Source organism: Pseudophryne corroboree, chromosome 4, assembly GCF_028390025.1.
Source record: "Pseudophryne corroboree isolate aPseCor3 chromosome 4, aPseCor3.hap2, whole genome shotgun sequence".
Classification (NCBI taxonomy): domain Eukaryota; kingdom Metazoa; phylum Chordata; class Amphibia; order Anura; family Myobatrachidae; genus Pseudophryne; species Pseudophryne corroboree.
Genome location: NC_086447.1, coordinates 932,096,083 through 932,117,768, shown reverse-complemented (window position 1 = coordinate 932,117,768; position 21,686 = coordinate 932,096,083). Strand labels below are relative to the sequence as shown.

Here is a 21,686-nt window from a genome sequence, read left to right as displayed (position 1 = left end):
CGGTGGGTTAGGATGAGAGTTTACACTCTATAGGGGAGGGACAGACAGGGGTGACACAGAGGAGAGACAGTGAGTGAGGAGCATAGAGCGGTGGGTTAGGATGAGAGCTTACACTCTATAGGGGAGGGACGGACAGAGACAGGGGTGTCACAGAGAGGAGACGGTGAGTGAGGAGCATAGAGCGGTGGGTTAGGATGAGAGATTACACTCTATAGGGGAGGACAGACAGACAGGGGTGACACAGAGGAGAGACAGTGAGTGAGGAGCATAGAGCGGTGGGTTAGGATGAGAGCTTACACTCTATAGGGGAGGGACAGACAGACAGGGGTGTCACAGAGAGGAGACGGTGAGTGAGGAGCATAGAGCGGTGGGTGAGGATGAGAGATTACACTCTATAGGGGAGGACAGACAGACAGGGGTGACACAGAGGAGAGACAGTGAGTGAGGGGCATAGAGCGGTGGGTTAGGATGAGAGATTACACTCTATAGGTGAGGGACAGACAGACAGGGGTGACACAGAGAGGAGAGACAGTGAGTGAGGAGCATAGAGCGGTGGGTTAGGATGAGAGATTACACTCTATAGGGGAGGGACAGACAGACCGGGGTGACACAGAGGAGAGACAGTGAGTGAGGAGCATAGAGCGGTGGGTTAGGATGAGAGCTTACACTCTATAGGGAAGGGGCAGACAGACAGGGGTGACACAGAGGAGAGACAGTGAGTGAGGAGCATAGAGCGGTGGGTTAGGATGAGAGCTTACACTCTATAGGGGAGGGACAGACAGACAGGGGTGACACAGAGGAGAGACAGTGAGTGAGGAGCATAGAGCGGTGGGTTAGGATGAGAGCTTACACTCTATAGGGGAGGGACAGACAGACGGGTGTCACAGAGAGGAGACGGTGAGTGAGGAGCATAGAGTGGTGGTTAGGATAAGAGCTTACACTCTATAGGTGAGGGACAGACAGACAGGTGACACAGAGGAGAGACAGTGAGTGAGGAGCATAGAGCGGTGGGTTAGGAGGAGAGCTTACACTCTATAGGGGAGCTGCAGACACAGAGGAGAGACAGTGAGTGAGGAGCATAGAGCGGTGGGTTAGGATGAGAGCTTACACTCTATAGGGGAGGGACAGACAGACAGGGGTGTCACAGAGAGGAGACGGTGAGTGAGGAGCATAGAGCGGTGGGTTAGGATGAGAGATTACACTCTATAGGGGAGGACAGACAGACAGGGGTGACACAGAGGAGAGACAGTGAGTGAGGAGCATAGAGCGGTGGGTTAGGATGAGAGATTACACTCTATAGGGGAGGGACAGACAGAGGTGACACAGAGGAGAGACAGTGAGTGAGGGGCATAGAGCGGTGGGTTAGGATGAGAGCTTACACTCTATAGGGGAGGGACAGACAGGGGTGTCACAGAGAGGAGACGGTGAGTGAGGAGCATAGAGCGGTGGGTTAGGATGAGAGATTACACTCTATAGGGGAGGACAGACAGGGGTGACACAGAGGAGAGACAGTGAGTGAGGAGCATAGAGCGGTGGGTTAGGATGAGAGATTACACTCTATAGGGGAGGGACAGACAGACAGAGGTGACACAGAGGAGAGACAGTGAGTGAGGGGCATAGAGCGGTGGGTTAGGATGAGAGCTTACACTCTATAGGGGAGGGACAGACAGACAGGGGTGTCACAGAGAGGAGACGGTGAGTGAGGAGCATAGAGCGGTGGGTTAGGATGAGAGATTACACTCTATAGGGGAGGGGCAGACAGACAGGGGTGACACAGAGGAGAGACAGTGAGTGAGGGGCATAGAGCGGTGGGTTAGGATGAGAGATTACACTCTATAGGGGAGGGACAGACATACAGGGGTGACACAGAGGAGAGACAGTGAGTGAGGAGCATAGAGCGGTGGGTTAGGATGAGAGCTTACACTCTATAGGGGAGGGACAGACAGACAGGGGTGACACAGAGGGGAGAGACAGTGAGCGAGGAGCAGAGAGCGGTGGGTTAGGATGAGAGCTGGAAGGCTTTACTAAGAAATTGGGTCTTGAGAGCTTTGGAGAGACGTAGAGTCTGATCAGAGTAAGGGAAGGAGTTCCAGAGGTGAGGAGCAGTATAAGCAGAGTATAACTAGATCCCAGGTTTTTATTTTTAGCCTATTTAAGTAATTACTAAGCACAAAACATTTTTAGTGACATGAGATCGCCCCGAGCTGATTACTATGTTGGTGCACAGGAGGAAGGCAATGACACCAGGTGGGGGCAATAAGGTGCGATATGGCGTATATAACATATAGGTTACTCTGTTCTGGGGCTCCAATATCACTCAGGGTCCAGAATAAGGGGCCCCAAAATTTGGATTTTTTACTTACCGTAAAATCTCTTTCTCTGAGTCCATCTGGGGGACGCTGCGCACTTACACTTGGGTTAGAGCGTGTGAGTATGGAGTTTGGCACAATCTATGAAAAGAACTAACTCCTCCCCCTCTAACCCCTCCCATCAACCCCCTGTTCACAGGAAGCACTCCTCAGTTAAAGTTTAACAAAGCCGAGAGAGAGAAAACAAAACCAACAATCAATAACCAGACAAGAGGGAAGGGATCGCAGCGTCCCCCAGATGGACTCAGAGAAAGAGATTTTACGGTAAGTAAAAAATCCAAATTTCTCTATCATCCATCTGGGGGACGCTGCGCACTTACACTTGGGTGATATCCCAAAGCAAGCCAAAGAGGGGGGGCACACAGGCTGGAAATCTGCCCCTAAGATCAGACGCCCAACAGAGGCATCGCATCCCCCCATACCAAAAGTATGGAAACAATAGAATCCTGTGAAGGTTGCCGCTCTACACAGCTGCACAATAGAGGCACCTCCGCGAACAGCCCAGAAGGCCCCAACGGCCTGAGTCGCACAATTCCGCAGAGGGTCAGGAACAGGAACAGCAGAGCACACATAAGGCTGACGGGTAACTGATGTGACCCAACGAGCCTCAGCGTTCTTAGAGACCGGTCAACCTCGCTGGGACGCACCACTAAGAACTAACAACGTGTCCGTACGGTGAACTTCAAATGTTTCGGTTCAAGGTTCATCTTGAACCGAGATCTTAATATACACTGGTCTCTAGCATTAGTGCGCTGAGCCATAGCTCCTGTGTTAAAATAAATAAATAAAAGTTTTGTATGTAAAACCACTCTATCCCAATAGAAAAACCAACAAAGGTGGACTGCAGTAATGGACTGCCAACTCAGAAACACACCGAGTTGAGGCAATGGGCAAAAGAAAACAAAACCACCGTAAGAGGAAGGAACCGCCACCCAACAGAGTCCAGAGGCTGGAAAGGAGACACAGGAGCTACACAGGGAAACTGTATATGCAAAAAGCTGCGAAGGAAACACCGAACATCCGCATAGTCGCACCAAAAGATTAAACGTTTTACTGGGCACTGTGATTGGTTTGAGAGCCTGAAACAGTGTCAGGGCTACTGACTGAGGTAAACTTATTACTCTGATGATGTTGTTCTCCACAATCACGCCGTCACCGTCAGACAAGACAAATCCCGGTGATGACACAGTTTGAAAGTGAAGATCTGGCCAAAGAGGTACACTATAAGGAGCCTTGGCCACCCTGGTCTGAAGCATTGCAGAGCAGTTTCGACAGGCAAATCCGGAGCGATTTAGTTAGACCGAAAGAGCCACTGGTCAAATGCGTTGAAGCACTCACTGGATCTTGCCAGATGCAGAAACAAATATGCCAGATGAAAATGACAAGGCGCTAACACGGCGGCCATGATTGCCACAAGAGGATCCCCGGAGCGATCACCATACTAGGGAAGTCCTTTTTGCAGAGACGAGTAGCCCTGATGTCGATGTCGGCTTGTCACACAGGTGCATCAAAATCAGAAAAACCTGTTGGATTATTTCACATTCTTTGGGGAAGAAAAGCATGACAACCCGGGAAGTCCGCGTTGTCCATTCTGGAACTGGCTGATATTGCCGGAACCCAAAGTTCCGCCCTCTGCATATGTGAGATACCGTTCAGATGGCTCTCCAGCTGCAAGTGCCACTGTGCATGTTGATATAGGCCACTGCAGTGTTGAAGTTCGACTGGATGCGGGATGCAAGACCATGCTAATCTTCTCTGTATCGTTCCAATTTTCTTTCTTTCTTTTTCTAGTATATGTGCTGACAAATCGAGCACTTGTAGAAAGCCTTGAGCTGGAGCTAAGGCGTCGTGGATTGCCCGGAGATGGAAGTGACATCTCCACTGTGGACCTCAATGTTTTTGAAAACCAAAGTTGAAACCCAAAACCGTAACGTCTGAGACTAGTGACTGTGGTTATGACCTTCCATGTCAAGACAGAAAATGGGAGTCCTATGGGTCAGATTCGGATTGTGTAGACACCAACGAAGATATTGTCGTTTTTGAAGTGACATACTGAACGGTTTATGTAAACTCAATTCTGCCTGGGATTAATAACATAGAATTTGAGATTGAAGAATCCAGGCATGAGACCGGGAGAATGGAGCCCCCTGTAAAGTCGCCTCTATCTTGCAGAGGAAGTGTATGCCATGGATCACTGACCCCTGAGGAAACTGCGAAGAGAGTGTATTCTGGTCTGGAAATCCTGCACTCAGCCAAAAGACCGAGATACCTGGGGTCGAATAGCAAACCCCTGAACACCATCCTCCACAAAGTAAGAAATCCGGAACCAAGGTCCACTGTAGATGTGTATGACAAAAGGTGCATGAGACGGAGCTCTTTTTGCAACAATCGACCAAATATGGCAGTGATGGGAAAGTAACAGTAACAACCCCAAGACCCTGTTGATGGGAAAGGGATTGTAATGAATACTCCCACGTTGGATAGCGAACAGACTGCAAGGATTAGAGCCTGTCTCTTGGATGAAACGCAAATAAGAGGGATAACAAAGAATCCTGCTTGGTACGTGTTCCCCAAGATTCAGAATATATGCTCATGATATAATTCGGTATATCCAACGGACCAGTGGCATCTGAGAAAGTTGGCTTTCCCCCACTAAGAACCAGACCACCCGACTCCATAAGCCCTGCAGACGACATATCGGAAGTCCGAGTTCCAGGTGGACAAATGCCTTCTAAGAGAATACATATTTCATTGATATTTATTTTAAATAACACATTTTTTAGCAGTCATACTCAGAATGAGAACCCATGACCTGTTATACTGAAGGCAGACACCTTACTGCTAGAGCTATTTTCTCCTGCCTGCAAGGCACGCTTTGATTTGGAAGCAGAATTCCACAAATCACAATCAAAATGAATATATGGGCATCATTGACAGGGCAGAGATGCAGGATTGAATAGAAATAGAATCCAAGAAAACAACATTGACAGAGGATAGAGCTTCAGAGACCCAATCTGTCAATGGATTATTTGAAAAGGATCATCTAATACAATAATTGACAACTTGCATTATGCAATCTGCAACCGCTCTAAGATCCATGCATTAGCCAGGATAGGGCATAGGAATATTCCTGTCAGAATGAATACCAATTTAATAACCGCCTCACTGTTGTCAATCTGCGGTGATTCAAGGTCACATACTGTACTTTAGGAAAGACAGTCGTCTTAGGCCACCACATGATGGAGGCGTCCACTAATTATTAGTGGAACCTCCATCAGGTCAGCCTCATCAGCGAAAGGATAAAGAAACACTGTCTGTAACGGTGAGCCATCAGATCTGAAGCAACAATATTGCGTACTAGAGACAGACGCATTAACCTGGAAACATGAACCGCTACATCGTCCCAACGTGAGGGAAGAGGGGGAAACCAATTAACTCAGTAGTCTATTTCTTATTCCTATCCTGAAGTATCCTCCCTGACCGGATTTATTTTACCAATTTCCTGAGATAAAGCCTCAAAATGTGGATCAGAACCAGGAACGAAATAGAGGAAGGTGTAGTACTCCGCCAATTGGCGGTACAGCCTGAGGACACAATCATCCTGCTTAAGGTAGCTATCTCAGACAGACACCAGGAAGTATAAAATTAAGACTTGCCTTAGAAGTGACCATAACTAAAGAGCATAACAACTAGGACAAATGATTGTCCTTTGAAGTAACTGAGCTATAGTGTCTGTCAAGGACCTGACTCACTGCACTGTATAAGCTGCGTAAGGAGCGTTTAGCTCTGTACAGCCATTTTGGCAATTTATAGGTACATAGTGCACAAGAAAAAATAAACAAATAAATAGTCTGTCTTGTGTCTTGACATAGAAATAGCGAAAGGAAAACAGACTACCAACAATCACTGCTTTAGGTGAAAGTATTGACCACAGAGTATTTTACATTAACTCAGCCATTAACATTTTACCAAGGTTTGTGGGCTAAGTAGTAAACAGAGTACCAATCCCTTATCATAGTGCAAGCAACGGCAGACTCTGACAATACCGGTATTTGTGTACTGGTACTGGACGCACTGCAATACCAGGTCAATGTATAAAGTGGACAGAGCAAGCTCCTCTTCTATCTTACTAAAAATTCATGTGATATATGGTCCCTAAATAGGGAGCGTATCAGATATTAAACTGATAAAAACAAATATTACACCTGAACTTTGCTAAAAGGCAGAGATAATAAGTAACTATCACTTGCACATTGGTTGCAGTTGGTGGGCTACGTAATAGAGGCAGTAAAAGTCCCACTATACCAGCTATTGAATAAAGCTATAACACCAATTTGGTGGACTAAATGCTGAACACAGTAATAGCCACTATATTTACTGTAGTGCCCATAATTTGTGAGGAGAGGGCATTGTTTGTGCATGACAAAACAGGTAGGATATTCTAACAAGCATATATCATGTGTATATTTGGCATAGTTGCTGGGCTAACTACAGAAACCTGCAATAGTCCCAGAATACTTGCTATTGTGGATATTATACTATAGGCAGATCACTTATAAAGTTACCACCCTGTGGGCTTGTTACTGATCACAGCAATAGTCCCACTATCTCAGTGCAAAGAAAGACAGTGCTCCCCATCATGCTGAGCTGCTGACATGTGATCAGGAGCTTCCTGCAGTGTTGCTGGGGGCAGGGCCTAATCGGGTGAGGCAGTTTAGACTGGTTTGAGGGCAGCAAAACACCCAGCAACTCCCTACAATAAAGATAATAACAATGTTTCTGTCCAGAGTTGGGCTAGAACTTAGGTCTCTATACATATTGGACTCTTGCACTAGTGTGCTGAGCCACAGCCTCATGGCTGAAGAAATACAGAGAGAGGGACTTAGCATGCAGCAAAGAAGCTGCACAAAATGGCTCCTGCCCAGGACCTGAGGCACTTAATAATACTGCCCTCAGTGTCCCCTGGCCACCGCTAGTCCCAGGAGTCAGCGCAGCCACCCCTCAGCCACATACAGTCCTTCATACAGCCCTTACAGTGACCCAGCCAGGGCACAGGAGATATACAACCAGCAGACACACAGCATGGGGGACTCACTCTGAGGGACTGTCATATGCTAGTATGAGAAGGGTCACAGCCCAGCACTACCTCAGTAGGCTGAGGCTGTTCCTACCTGACCCAGTGCCTCCTCGAATTCTGTGAGCCGGAAGGGAGAGACCCAGGGACCTCAGCGGTGTAGTGACTCCCCAGAGGCAGTGCAGAGTGAGAAATAGAGCTCACAGAAGCTCTCTAACCTAACTATTCTCACTCTGGATGTGTTTGTCACCAACATTAGGGACTAAACACCAAACAAGAAAACAATTAGAAATAAAACCTAACTAAAATCTATGAGCAAAGAAAAGTGTGCCTTCACTCCAAGGCACAAAACTAAAACTGAGGAGTGCTTCCTGTGAACAGGGGGTTGATGGGAGGGGTTAGAGGGGGAGGAGTTAGTTCTTTTCATAGATTGTGCCAAACTCCATACTCACACGCTCTAACCCAAGTGTAAGTGCGCAGCGTCCCCCAGATGGATGATAGAGAAATTGGAATGGGCTATTGGTAAATACTAAAAACCTTCCGAACCCCATTGCATCTATCCCCAGCCACCATGGGTGAGAGCTGCACGTATTCCAGCCCGTCTGTACATCCTTATCGAGAGAAGCAGCGAGACACTTACACCGCTCTCCTCGTGCCTCCGTCTCATTGCCCGCAACTCCTCATCCCAGCCGTTCCGGTCACTGCGGTTCTGCTCTTCGGCGGCTTTGAGTTGCACAGCAGCCTCTTGTAGTTTGCGGTGGAAGCTGGAGCAGCGTTCTTCCAGATCAACCACCTGCATTACGCCAGAGAGACAAGGAGACAATTGCTGCTGGTGAGTTACGTACATGCAGAGGACTGCGCGCGGATATTGGTTCCGCAATACTGCGGCGCACCGGCAATCACACGCCTGTCCTAATCTGAGGAATATAACTCACACAATGGCAGCTGCCATGACGGCTGTGTCATTCCTAGCTGCAATGATACTACAGGGATACGGGGAGCGTCTGTAAGTTTAGACACTACTGGAAATGAGAATGCTTAATATAGTATTATGCCAGTAGAGGCGGCACTCACGAAGAAAACACACAGCTGCCTATAGGGAACTGGGAATCTGTCTTTGATAGCAGGGAAGGGAACGGACAAAGCTGGTGAACCCGGTTCTACTGGTTATTGGATGGGAGCAACCTCTTTCCAACCAGTGTGACGTTCATCAGAAGCAAACACGGGCAATCAGATGGATGCAGGCAAATAACGGAGAGGGGCTTCAAAGTGTTGCTGGGGACGGGTCTTACTATACGGGTAAGTAGGTTAAATGTGTCCAGCCCTAAGACAGTGACCTGTTCATAATTACCTGTTCCACAAGGGCCTGTCTTCCAGATTTTACAGCTTCAAGTTGTGCTTCCAGGCCAGTGACCGTATGATGAAGAGAGTCATTCCCTGCAGAAAAGTCCCGGACCCTGCCTTCCAGATCTTCTACCGCTGTCTGCAGACTCTTCTTCTCACTTATCAATGTCTCTCGTTCCTCCTCTAATCGGGACAATTCTGCAGAGCATGTCATTTCCCGCTGCTCTGCTGCTTTACACTGGCTCTCACGTTCCGCAAGTTGCTGAGACTTTTCAGACAGCTGAACTCTGCATTCTTTTAGCTCCGCAGCCAGCTTCTCAATAGATACCTTGAGATCCCCGATGACCATCTTGGCCTCCTCCAACTGTGCTTGATGTTCCTCTATTCTAGCCGTCATATCAGCATGTTCAGCTGTGGCCGCTTCACACCGGCGGTCGGAAAGGGCTTTCTGCTCACGCATCTCTTCCAGCTGTGTGTGCAGCAGCGCCTGCTGCTCCTCTGAATTCTCTCTATATACGGTGTGTTCAGCTTCTTTCCTCTCCAGAGTATTGATGATGGTGACAACTGTGGCTTCTAGGTCAGCTATCTTCTCCTGGCTGCTAACATGTTCTTTTTCCAGATCCCACAGCTTCCTCCTTACACTATTTAATTCCATTTCCAAAGTCTCTTTCTGTGAGGTCAGGCCCTCTGCTGCCTCCTTAGCGGTCTCTGCCTGCAGGATGGCGTTCTCCAAATTCTCCTCGGCCATGAGCAATTCTCGTTCCATGGTTTCTATCTTATCATTGAGGCCATCAAACTTCCGCTCACTCTCTTTCAGTTTCTCAATAGCATGGTGCTGAATCGTTTCATCCGACTCAATCTTAACCTTAAACTGTGCTTGATGTTCCTCTATTCTAGCCATCATATCAGCATGTTCAGCTGTGGCCGCTTCACACCGGCGGTCGGAAAGGGCTTTCTGCTCACGTATCTCTTCCAGCTGTGTGTGCAGCAGCGCCTGCTGCTCCTCCGAATTCTCTCTATACAGGGTGTGTTCAGCTTCTTTCCTCTCCAGAGTATTGGTGACGGTGACAACTGTGGCCTCCAGGTCTGCTATCTTCTCCTGGCTGCTCAGATGTTCATTTTCCAGATCCCATAGCTTCCTCCTTACACTGCTCAATTCGATTTCCAAAGTCTCTTTTTGCGAGGTCAGTACCTCTGCTTCCTCCTTAGCGGTCTCTGCCTGCAGTATGGCGTTCTCCAAATTCTCCTCGGCCACGAGCAATTCTCGTTCCATGGTTTCTATCTTATCGCTGAGGCCGTCAAACTTCCGCTCACTCTCTTTCAGTTTCTCAATAGCATGACGCTGTTTCCTTTCATCAGACTCAATCTTAACCTTAAACTGTGCTTGATATTCCTCTATTCTAGCCGTCATATCAGCATGTTCAGCTGTGGCCGCTTCACACCGGCGGTCGGAAAGGGCTTTCTGCTCGCGTATCTCTTCCAGCTGTGTGTGCAGAAGCGCCTGCTGCTCCTCTGAATTCTCTCTATATAGGGTGTGTTCAGCTTCTTTGCTTTCCAAAGTATTGGTGACGGTGACAACTGTGGCTTCTAGGTCTGCTATCTTCTCCTGGCTGATTAGATGTTCCTTTTCCAGATCCCACAGCTTCCTCCTTACACTGTTCAATTCGATTTCCAAAGTCTCTTTTTGTGAGGTCAGTACCTCTGCTTCCTCCTTAGCGGTCTCTGCCTGCAGTATGGCGTTCTCCAAATTCTCCTCGGCCACGAGCAATTCTCGTTCCATGGTTTCTATCTTATCGTTGAGGCCGTCAAACTTCCGCTCACTCTCTTTCAGTTTCTCAATAGCATGGCGCTGTTTCCTTTCATCCGACTCAATCCTAACTTTTAGCTTCTCGATACCTGTACGCATTAGAGCAACTTCTTCCTGAGCAGAGCTCAGACTGAGGGACAGTTCACGCTTTTCTTTCTGGCAGCATTCCAGCGCACGTGACAGCTTGTCGCTTTCTCCGCCCACTGCGCTCAGCCGGGTCTGCAGAGCGTCCTGCTCACTGCACAGAAGGTTCTTTTCTTCTTGTATTTGCAGCACCAGACTCTGCAGCTCCTTGAGCTGCGCCCTCTCATTCTCCTGCGAGCGAGACGTTTCATCGTGTTCTGCAATTAACTGCTCCGCGGTTGATCTTGCAGCCTGAAGCTCCTCTTTCAATGCCCGTGTATCAGCTTCCAATATCTTAATTATTTCTTTAGAGCTCGATTTACTGGATTCCAGCTCTGCCTCCCTTTCTTTCAGCTTCTTGTGCATTTGTTCCAGATCTTCCTTTTCCTCTAGTAAAGTCTCCAGTTCCTGGTTTAGCTGATGTTTCTGAGCTAGCGCAACATTAAGATGCTCTTGCAAGTCACTGCAAGACTTTAATTTGTCTTCACGTTCCTCCTGTAAGTGCTGGCACTGGGAATGGAGGGAATCCAGGTCTGCCTCTAGAGATAAGGCGTGAGCTTCAACATTTGCTTTCTCGGACATCACTCTTCTCAGCTCGCTTTCCGTTTGTAGACAGTTTTCTTTCCATTCTCTGTTAGAGATCTCTAAACTCTCCTGCACACCGGACGTCTGTGCTTTCACAATCTCCATTGTATTTAGCGTATTTTGCAGCTCTTTCTCGAGGTCAGCAATTCTGCTCATGGACTGCACTCTCTCATTACAGATCAACTCTATTTTTTCCAGCAATTGCAATCTTTCATTTTGCAATTCCTCGGTCTTACTTCCAAGTTCCTGGTTTTCTATTTGTTTGCCGGTAAGCTCAGCCCTCTGCTTCTCAATTTGTGCAGATAGGTCTTTGACTTCCAGAATCAAGTTTTGATTAATCTGCTCTTTTTCATTAATAAGTTGAAGGAGCTTCTGATTTTCATAGAGAGACTTGGGAGCCTTGAACTGGAGACGCTCAGAAATGACTTGAGGGTCCGTGTTGTCTACATGGACCTCTGAATTACTGTCCTTTCTCACCTTCTTCTCTCCAGATGAATTTTCGACATTTCCTGTGTGATCAACATTTCCATCACTGATCATGTCCAAGTTCTCCACATCTGTCGGTTCTCCTGCATTGAGCTCCTCTGGACTTTGCCGTTCATGCTTTGGATATTCAGATCTCTGCAGTTCAGCGTTACCCAGGGAGAGACTACTTATAGGCAGGAACGTGCAGATGGTCTGGTCGGTGGCATCCAATTTTGTGGTTAACTAAAACAAAAAAATAAATCTCAGTATACAATCAACTCAATCAATCAATCTTTTTTAAATTAATATGTCCTATTACGTCTTATGCCGGGCTTATGGTGTTTATTCTTTACATGTTCAGAACATGTGTTTTCCAAATCTCAACGTGCAGATGTGTTCTTTACAAACATTACTAATCACAATTGTAATAAATTTAGCAAGGATGGTATTTTGCATAATTTCGGCCAAAGTTATGGGCTTACCCACAGCGTCAGGGTAACCTCATTACCAGGTAGGTCACTAACATTCTAAGAGTTCAAGTCTAGGGCCAAGACCACCTAGAAAGCTCAACCAATCCACCCTAAGACATCCAAAAATTTCTGCATTTTTCAATTGTTTTTTTAACTTTAACAAAACAGTTTGCACTTCACCTGTTGGCAGAACAAATATTCATTGGTTTTCCTCATTTCTCCCTAATCCTTCACCTTCTCCCAGAGCTCTGCAGTTAAGCTTATAACATGGATAATATTGCCCTCACCGTACCAGGGCCTGACCTAGTCACACCGGAAGGAAACCATTATACTAATTGAGGGATATGAGGTCACTGGTAGACTGCCGGACAAAATAAAGTTTAGTACGAGTTCCATGCGCCTATAACACTGCGCTCAAACATGAAGTTACCCGCTCACTCTGCAGGAAGGGCCCAGGAAAAACATTATTCAAAACCAGTAATTTCCCAGACACTTACATCATCGCTGTTGAACGACAGCAGTGAGTGTGCACTCAAGTTGAGAACCTGCAGCTCGAGTCTTGCGGCGTCCAGCTCACGTGATAAACCGTCTGACCGAGCCATCTCAGCTGCCAGCTTGGCCTCCAGTTCCAATGCTTGGTCTCTTAATTTCTGTTGCCACAATGCGTTTTCAGCTAAGTGCTGCTTTTGTAGGTTACTCAGTTCTGTTTGGTAAAATGTCAGCAAGTATTTTAAGTCAAGAGCGTTTTCATTCTCTATGCCAGAGAACAGAACAGACTGCTGTTGAGGAAACTGCCTGAGAAGCAAGTCAATGAGTCCCTGCGTTTCACGGTGCCTTGCGTCACTATTCTCCGCTGAAGGTGATAGCGCAGTGGAGTTTTGCTGGACGAGATCTGGCAGGACAGGCAATGTCCTTGTACTGTCACCATCTGACGTCATTAATGTCAGCTGATCCAGATTAATTAGCAAAGTCTCATTTTCACAATGATCCTGTGGTTCTGTTGATAACGGAAATGAAGAAGTCCCTTCCGTTACATCAACCAGAAGGTAACTATCATTTACTGAGGTTACATCACAATCCTCCATTATTAAAATTGGATCTCTGATACCCAGAAGGGTCATTTCTTTAGGACTTTCAGAGCCGTCTAGTGTTTGTTTCATCAAATTTATCTCGTTATCGCTTTCGATGTTATTTTGGAAAAGCTTCTGGAGATTTTCTGGAGGATTTCCATTATCCTCATGATCCGGCTTCAGCTTCTCAAACTTTTCCTGGATAGTTTTTAAAGAAGTTTCCTTCAAACAAACCCTCAAATCATCTACGATCTTATTCAGAGAGAGTTCATTGTTCTGGAGCTTCTCTACAAGCGCAGACATTTCTTTATTGACCCCGAGCAAACGATTATTCTCTGCCTGGGCTCTGCAGAGATTCTCTTTCCATTCAGCTAACTCCAGCTTTACATTTTCATATTCCTTTTTCATTTCGGCACTGCACCCGCCTACCGGGCTATCTTCCTCCATGAAGGTTAAGGTATCGGGAACAGCGGTCTCTTGAATCTTTAGGTCAGCGTTTGCGTTCTGCATTTGTTTTTGCTCATAATTCGGTAAATCGCCTTTTTTGGGATCTGCAGTCAGCCTGTCAATGTCTTGTTGCAAGGACGTAATTAGCGCAGTCAGTGTCGCTCTCTCTGTAGACCAGGATTCCGACTGTAGACTAAGCTCTTGTAGCTTATCATTCAGTTCGCGGTTACTCTGATGAGCGGACTGAATGTCCGCATTTGCAAGTCGCAGTTTTTCCGATAACAGGCCGATTTCTTCTTCTTTTTCCTTGATGGCAGAAACAAGAGAATCCACATTTTGTTTACATGAAATATTGTCTTGAAAACTCTCAAACTGGCTTCTAGACTGCGACGCAAAGCGCTCCTGCATCTCCTCCACCTCCACCAACTTCTTCTGGATGTCAGACTGGCTTTCCAGGAGCTTTTCGTTTTGGCTTTTTAATTCGCCGTTTAGTTTTTTGAGCTGCTCTAACTCGCTCTCCAGGTGTAACATCTGCTCTGAAGAGGCACTGGATTCTTGCGCGTCACGTTGCGCCTCCAGTTCAGATATTTTCTTCATCAGGTCTCCCGTCTCATTTCGGTGCTTCTGGCTTTCGGTTTCTAGTTGCTGTTGAAGGTTCCTGCAGGTCACTCTTAGAATATCCATGTCAGCCGTATTTAAGGCACAGTTGTCTTGCAGGGCTTTGATCTGGGTGTCTAAATGTTTCTTCTCCTGTTCCAATACGTTTATTTGGTCCATACGGGTCTGGATTGCAGACTCCAGGTCCCTGTTTTTTACGGACATTTCCTCCCTCTCTCTGGAAAGTGTCTCCGTTACATCTTCATGCTCCTTTTTCCAGATGACAAGTGAACTGTGCGTGTTTATCAAGTCTCTGCATTCTCTCTCTTTGCAGTCCAGCTGGTTCTTCAGAGCCTGAGACTCTTCCATTACTTTATCTAGCGCAATCCTGGCTTCTTCTGCGTCCCGCTCGCGTTTCTTCAGCACTTCCTGAGCAGAATCTCTTTCCTTTTCCAGTTTAGTTATTGCCACAGTAAGATGCTGCAAACTGGCTGAGTCTTGTCCTTGCAGTTTCTGCAAAGCGGTTTTCAGATCTGCCTCCAAGCTGTTGTTTTTGTCTATAGAATGAAAGAAATTAAATCGAAATTCTTAGGAGAACCACAAAGATAAAATAGAAAGGAGCGACAGTTTTAGAATGACATCAAATCTTAAAGGCTTCGTAATATGGCGTTGCTTTAGTTACACAGACGAATGACAAAATTGTCCCATGTTCTACTTATTAAGGCAATGCTTACATAACTTATCCATTTTCAAGGCAACTAGATTGTATGGCCTAAGCAATTGACTTGTATGCTTCTGGGTAACAGGAATGCTCAAGATAGACTGCAGATTGGTAGATGCAGACGTGGGCGTATAGTTTGTGATATCACATCTAGCATAACTGACATGCTTTATCATTTCAGCTTTGTGTCCTGTATCAGATCCCCTTATAGCAAGTTCACAAAGTAGGGAGAAAACTATCAAACTTTATGGTTAAACAAACTACAACAATGCATCTTGCTCACACTACTTAATATGGATACAGATTTAGTTGTTATTCAGTGACAGTATAGCTGGGTACACACTAAGCAATATTTTACACGATAGCGCTCACTTTCACCCTTTTGAGCCATATCGGTTTTAATATCGACCAATGTGCACGCACTATATCGTTAACGAGGCGCACTCCCGCGAGTCGTTAACGATATTGTGTGGTCTGTACATGCAGATCAAGTTTGGCTATGTCAGCTGAAACTGCAGGTTCGGGCTGTCGGCAGTGTGACGTCATCATTTAGGGTGTACCCATTATACTAGCCGCCCGGGAGGGTAGGGAAAACACTAGGCGATATCGCTCATGAAGATATCGTCTAGTGCGTACCCGGCTTTACTGCAGGAAAAAGAATGCGGAAAGAAAAGATTAAAATAAATATGTTACAGAAAGACTAATAAATGAATTCTACTTGTGATTATTATTATTATTATTATTTTTTTTAAGTATATCCATTGGCTACAATTAATGGGGCAGAAATTTGGGGGGCTGAACAAAAATAAGTATCCCATTAATTGACTAGAAACTAGCGAGTACTCAATCGGCATTAATGACCAGCGAGGTCACTAGTTCCTACAGAATAAAAGGCACTCTCACAGATCGGGGATCAGCGCAGAAACATGGCCGCCTCCATTACACACATGCAACAGTCACATGTAAATAACAAATTCACCAGCAATATTTAAATACAATATATTCCACATTATCTCTCCTCAAATACATATATGAAAAAGGTAAAAAATTAGAGCTATGTTATTTTGTTCCAAGTATAACAAAATCCCTCCACTGGTTAACGGCTACTGTATCACAGACAAAGAAACAGACACATTATGTTTAGGTTGGTTTTATCACAACATAGCTCTTACAGTAGATGCAATAGGGGGTCCACATTATGGGGGGGAATTCAATTCCAGGCGAAGGGCACGAATTGCAGTTGCCGCAGCGTTTAAACGCCGACAAAGGCACCCCGTCTCGCACCCTTCGCCTGGCCAGACGAATGCCGGATTCACACAAATGTGCTCGTTACCCTATGGAGGTAGTGAACACTTTTGTGCAAGTTGCCAATGCTGTTAAGTGCAGTGGCTGCCATGCAGATTTGCGCAGAATCGCCGCCAATTGAATCCCCCCCTATGACTGGGGGCAACGTTGCAATCACCTTCAGAGGGTGTTATAATATTAGCATATATTTAAGTAACTAAGTACAAGGAATTAGATTAATTTGGAAATGTTTTGTAGTATTAATTATCATAATACGGACACTTAATAAGCAGGAGCATAATACGGACATTTAATAAGCAGGAGCATAATACGGACATTAATAAGCAGGATATGCAGCGTTTCCAGTGCGGCCTAGGACAACCTCTCCTCAGCCTAGACCGCTGTATTTCTGCGTATTACATGTATGCAGGAGGGAATCACTTACGTTTCAATTCTTCCATAAACTGCTGGTTCTGCCGAATCGTTTGCTTTGCGGAGCTTAATTCCTCTTCTAGTTTCAAGGCTTCTTTAGCCTTCTGGTCAAGCTGACTTGTAATTGCATTTTGCTGAGACTTGGCCTCCTAATAACACAGAGAAGCTAGTTACAGTATAAGTAACATTGTGGGGGAAGGGGGGGCACACAGAAACAGTCCAGGTTTTAAGGATATCCATGACTGCACACAGATGGTTTCATTGAAATGAATGAGGTACTAATGAAGTCACTTGTACAGAAGCATGGATATCCTTAATGACTGGACTGTCAGGATGCCTTGAGGGCTGAATTTAAGGAACCATTGTACGTGTTATTTTTTCACATTAGGCAGATTATTCCCATGGTATAAATCCCAGAAAATAATAAAACCTCTAAACATGGCTTACATAAATTGCTGTGTGTTGTTTCATAGGTTACGTAAGATGACGCTACAAATGTAGAACTCACAGATCGAGTGTAACGTAAGAAATCACTTACCTCCAGGTTCCTCCTGATATCACTCCCCTGACTCTCACTTGCATGCAGAGTCTGTTCCGCCCTAAGAAGTTTCTGCTTCAGCTCCTCTACTTCACTTTCCAAACTCTTCTTCCCATGTGTCACCTGCAGAGCAACATAACGTTCACTTACCACTAACAGCCACATAAACGTCGCACACATTACAGAGGGACCTAAGTATCGCTCCCGGACTGTTTGTGTGCATCATAGCTCTCCTCTCAGGCAGCCCATAGACCCTGCAGATTCTCGATCATCTTTTACTCTATGGAGAAGGACTGCAGGGGCAGAAGGGTCAGTGCTGCAAACACTGGACCTCATTCAGTAAGGATTGCAATTTCTGCGATCAAATAGTCGCCACCCAGAAATTGAGAAAACAAACGCCCATTGCAGAAATTATGAATACATCGCAATATGCCGGCTGATCGCAGAACCATACAGAATTACCGAGACACCGAGGACTTTTCCTATCAGCGCCAGGCTAGGTCGTCCACTATTCTTACGACACAAGAGGCTGGAAGTGGTCATCGCCGATGTCAGAGGCCCTCCCTAAAAACTCCTGGGCACACCGGTGTTTTTTCACACACACCCAGAAAACGTCGGGTTTCAGCCCAGAAACGCCGGCTTCCTGTCAGTCAAACAGCGGTTGCATTGCGATCACGATGTTTACGCATTTTCTGCCGCTATTTTTACTCGCGCGTGCGCAATGCGAACACTGTGCATGCGCAGTCGTTCGATAATCGGGCAGACTGCGATTCACAAATTTTGCATTCCTTACTGAGGTCCATTGTACCAGCCAGGGTTCACCAATCCAATTACTGGGGGCTACAAATCAGACGGTCAGACTGTACCTGAGCAATGCTATGCAGCGTGCAGCCCGTCAGTTGTGTGGGATCTAACGCACAAAGTGAAATCACTGGTTCATAGCGAGAAGTATCTGATCAGGGTATAACATAGCGCTACATTGGCGTTCCAAGATGATGACTGCACACATGCCCCAAAGGGGTAACCTGCCAACCCCAGTTACTACCGATCCTGCGCAACATCTACATGTCCCCCCTAAAACATAATATGCGATCAGCCGCCCTCTTTGTGCTGGAGCATGAGGTATATATTAGTTATCAGATTTGGGCTTAATCTAAGGATGAGAGAGGAACGGACGCAGTTACTTGTAGATCTGAGGCGACCTACGTTATACGGATATCACCTTTGTGACAACAGCCAAACAGAAGCGCAGTGTAACGCATGGCGAGGGTCTTACACGATCAAGCTCCGCCTGGATTGCGTTGAACTCGTTCTTCGCTTGCTGGGACTCCTGGGCTAGTTTGGTCTTCATCTGATTTAGCTGCTGCTCCATATTTTTTAGGGAATTTTGCTGACGTAAGAGTTCCTGAGCAGACGACAGGTGTTAGAGTGCAGGCAGCACATCACAAGGACAGTATACATACAATCAATGCTAAATGTAACACTGCATAAACCGCTGGTAATAGGACACATTCAGCCAGTCTGGCCTGGTAACTAGTTACACAGCAAGCTCTCCAATCTGCTATATATTACTGAGGAATAAGACACGTCCTATCACCTGCTGATTTTCCTTCTCTCGTTCCTTCAGTTTATGCTCCACAGCCAGACGAGCGCTCTCTGCGTTTTGCCTCTGGCAGCTCAACTCCTCCGACACCTTCTTCAGCTTCTGTTCTGTCTGGGCGCACTGAAACACATCAAAGTATTGTTACATAGCGCCGCATCCTTGTGCTGTACATACAGAATGCTCTCTGCCTCCCTGGGGAAAATCACCATAGACATATGTACTATTACCCCCTGATATCGCTAAACCCATAACGCCGTTCTATGCATATACGGCAAACTGTGCCTGCTGAGCAGTTCAAGGGTAGGCAATGTGCAGCACTGCAGCTGCTGTGGAACTACACATCCCAGCATGCCGTTCCTATGTGGACATTGCTGGTGGAGGCTGCCAAGGTACACGGTTTGATAGAGGCTGCCACGGCACAATTTGGTAGAGGGGGAGGCTGCCGCGGCACACAGTTTGGTAGGGGCTGCCGCGGCACAAGGTTTTGTGGAGGGGGAGGCTGCCGCGTCACACGGTTTGTTAGGGGCTGCCATGGTACACGGCCTGATAAAGGTTGCCACGGTACACTGTTTGGTAGAAGGGGAGGCTGCCACGGCACAATCTAGTAGAGGGGGAGGCTGCCACGGCACAATCAGGTAGAGGGGGAGGCTGCCACGGCACAATCAGGTAGAGGGGGAGGCTGCCACGGCACAATCAGGTAGAGGGGGAGGCTGCCACGGCACAATCAGGTAGAGGGGGAGGCTGCCACGGCACAATCAGGTAGAGGGGGAGGCTGCCACGGCACAATCAGGTAGAGGGGGAGGCTGCCACGGCACAATCAGGTAGAGGGGGAGGCTGCCACGGCACAATCAGGTAGAGGGGGAGGCTGCCACGGCACAATCAGGTAGAGGGGGAGGCTGCCACGGCACAATCAGGTAGAGGGGGAGGCTGCCACGGCACAATCAGGTAGAGGGGGAGGCTGCCACGGCACAATTAGGTAGAGGGGGAGGCTGCCACGGCACAATCAGGTAGAGGGGGAGGCTGCCACGGCACAATCTGGTAGAGGGGATGTTTCACCAGCGCACAGTTTTGTGGAGGGGGGGGGGGGGGGGGCTGCCACGGTACACAGTTTGGTAGGGGGCTGCCACGGCATACGGTTTGGTAGGGGCTGCCACGGCATAAAGTGACACTTGCATAAAGAAACACAATTGGGCAAAAACGTTCACAAATATGAAAATAAGAATTTACTCACCGGTAATTCTATTTCTCGTAGTCCGTAGTGGATGCTGGGTACTCCGTAAGACGGGCTCCGCAGGAGACTGGGCACTCTTAAAAGAAAGATTGGGTACTATATCTGGTGTGCACTGGCTCCTCCCTCTATGCCCCTCCTCCAGACCTCAGTTAGGGAAACTGTGTCCGGAAGAGCTGACATTACTAGGAAAGGATTTGGAATCCCGGGTAAGACTCATACCAGCCACACCAATCACACCGTACAACTTGTGATAACTATACCCAGTTAACAGTATGAACAATAACTGAGCCTCTCTCAACAGATGGCTCATACAATAACCCTTTAGTTAAGCAATAACTATATACATGTATTGCAGAGAGTCCGCACTTGGGACGGGCTCCCAGCATCCACTACGGACTACGAGAAATAGAATTACCGGTGAGTAAATTCTTATTTTCTCTGACGTCCTAGTGAATGCTGGGTACTCCGTAAGGACCATGGGGATTATACCAAAGCTCCCAAACGGGCGGGAGAGTGCGGATGACTCTGCAGCACCGAATGAGCAAACTCAAGGTCCTCCTCAGCCAGGGTATCAAACTTGTAGAATTTTGCTAAAGTGTTTGAACCCGACCAAGTAGCAGCTCGGCAAAGTTGTAAAGCCGAGACCCCTCGGGCAGCCGCCCAAGAAGAGCCCCCCTTCCTCGTGGAATGGGCTTTTACTGATTTAGGATGCAGCAGTCCAGCCGCAGAATGTGCAAGCTGAATCGTGCTACAGATCCAGCGAGCAATAGTCTGCTTTGAAGCAGGAGCACCCAGCTTGTTGGGTGCATGCAGGATAAATATCGAGTCAGTTTTTCTGACTCTAGCCGTCCTGGAAACATAAAGTTTCAGGGCCCGGACTACGTCCAGCAACTTGGAATCCTCCAAGTCCCTAGTAGCCGCAGGCACCACAATAGGTTGGTTCAAATGAAACGATGATACCACCTTAGGGAGAAATTGGGGACGAGTCCTCCATTCTGCCTTTTCCATATTGAAGATCAGATATGGGCTTTTACATGACAAAGCCGCCAATTCTGACACACGCCTAGTCCAAGCTAAGGCCAAAAGCATGACCACTTTCCACGTGAGATATTTTAGCTCCACGGTCTTAAGTGGCTCAAACCAGTGGGATTTTAGGAATCCAACACACGTTAAGATCCCAAGGTGCCACTGGAGGCACAAATGGGGCTGAATATGCAGCACCCCTGTAACAACGTCCGAACTTCAGGCAGTGAAGCCAGTTCTTTTTGAGAGAAAAAGGGATAGGGCCGAAATCTTGGCCTTTATGGATCCTAATTTTAGGCCCATAGTCACTCCTGACTGTAGGAAGTGTAGGAATCGACCCCCCTGGAATTCCTCTGTAGGGCCTTCCCGGCCACACACCAAGCAACCTATTTTCGCCATATACAGTGAAAAAGTCTTGCTGTCACGTCTTTCCTAGCCTTTATCAGCGTAGGAATAACTGCATCCGGAATGCCCTTTTCCGTTAGGATCCGGCGTTCAACCGC

General features: G+C 47.0%; 1 protein-coding gene and 1 non-coding gene across 2 annotated transcripts in view; both read right to left on the bottom strand.

Annotated features, from left to right (window-relative positions):
* CENPF (centromere protein F) overlaps positions 1 to 21,686 on the bottom strand; it is a 67,331-nt gene that overhangs the window by 24,202 nt on the left and 21,443 nt on the right. Inside the window, exons 8-14 of the mRNA XM_063919084.1 lie at positions 18,924 to 19,049; positions 18,603 to 18,731; positions 17,327 to 17,449; positions 16,802 to 16,937; positions 12,735 to 14,908; positions 8,795 to 12,010; positions 8,084 to 8,236 (exon numbers count right to left, since the gene is read on the bottom strand). Coding sequence (XP_063775154.1) covers positions 8,084 to 8,236; positions 8,795 to 12,010; positions 12,735 to 14,908; positions 16,802 to 16,937; positions 17,327 to 17,449; positions 18,603 to 18,731; positions 18,924 to 19,049 — 6,057 coding nt within the window. The remainder of the gene's footprint in view (positions 1 to 8,083; positions 8,237 to 8,794; positions 12,011 to 12,734; positions 14,909 to 16,801; positions 16,938 to 17,326; positions 17,450 to 18,602; positions 18,732 to 18,923; positions 19,050 to 21,686) is intronic.
* LOC134913220 (U2 spliceosomal RNA) lies at positions 6,419 to 6,604 on the bottom strand. The gene has a single exon (XR_010177033.1). It is a non-coding gene; the product is annotated as a U2 spliceosomal RNA (small nuclear RNA).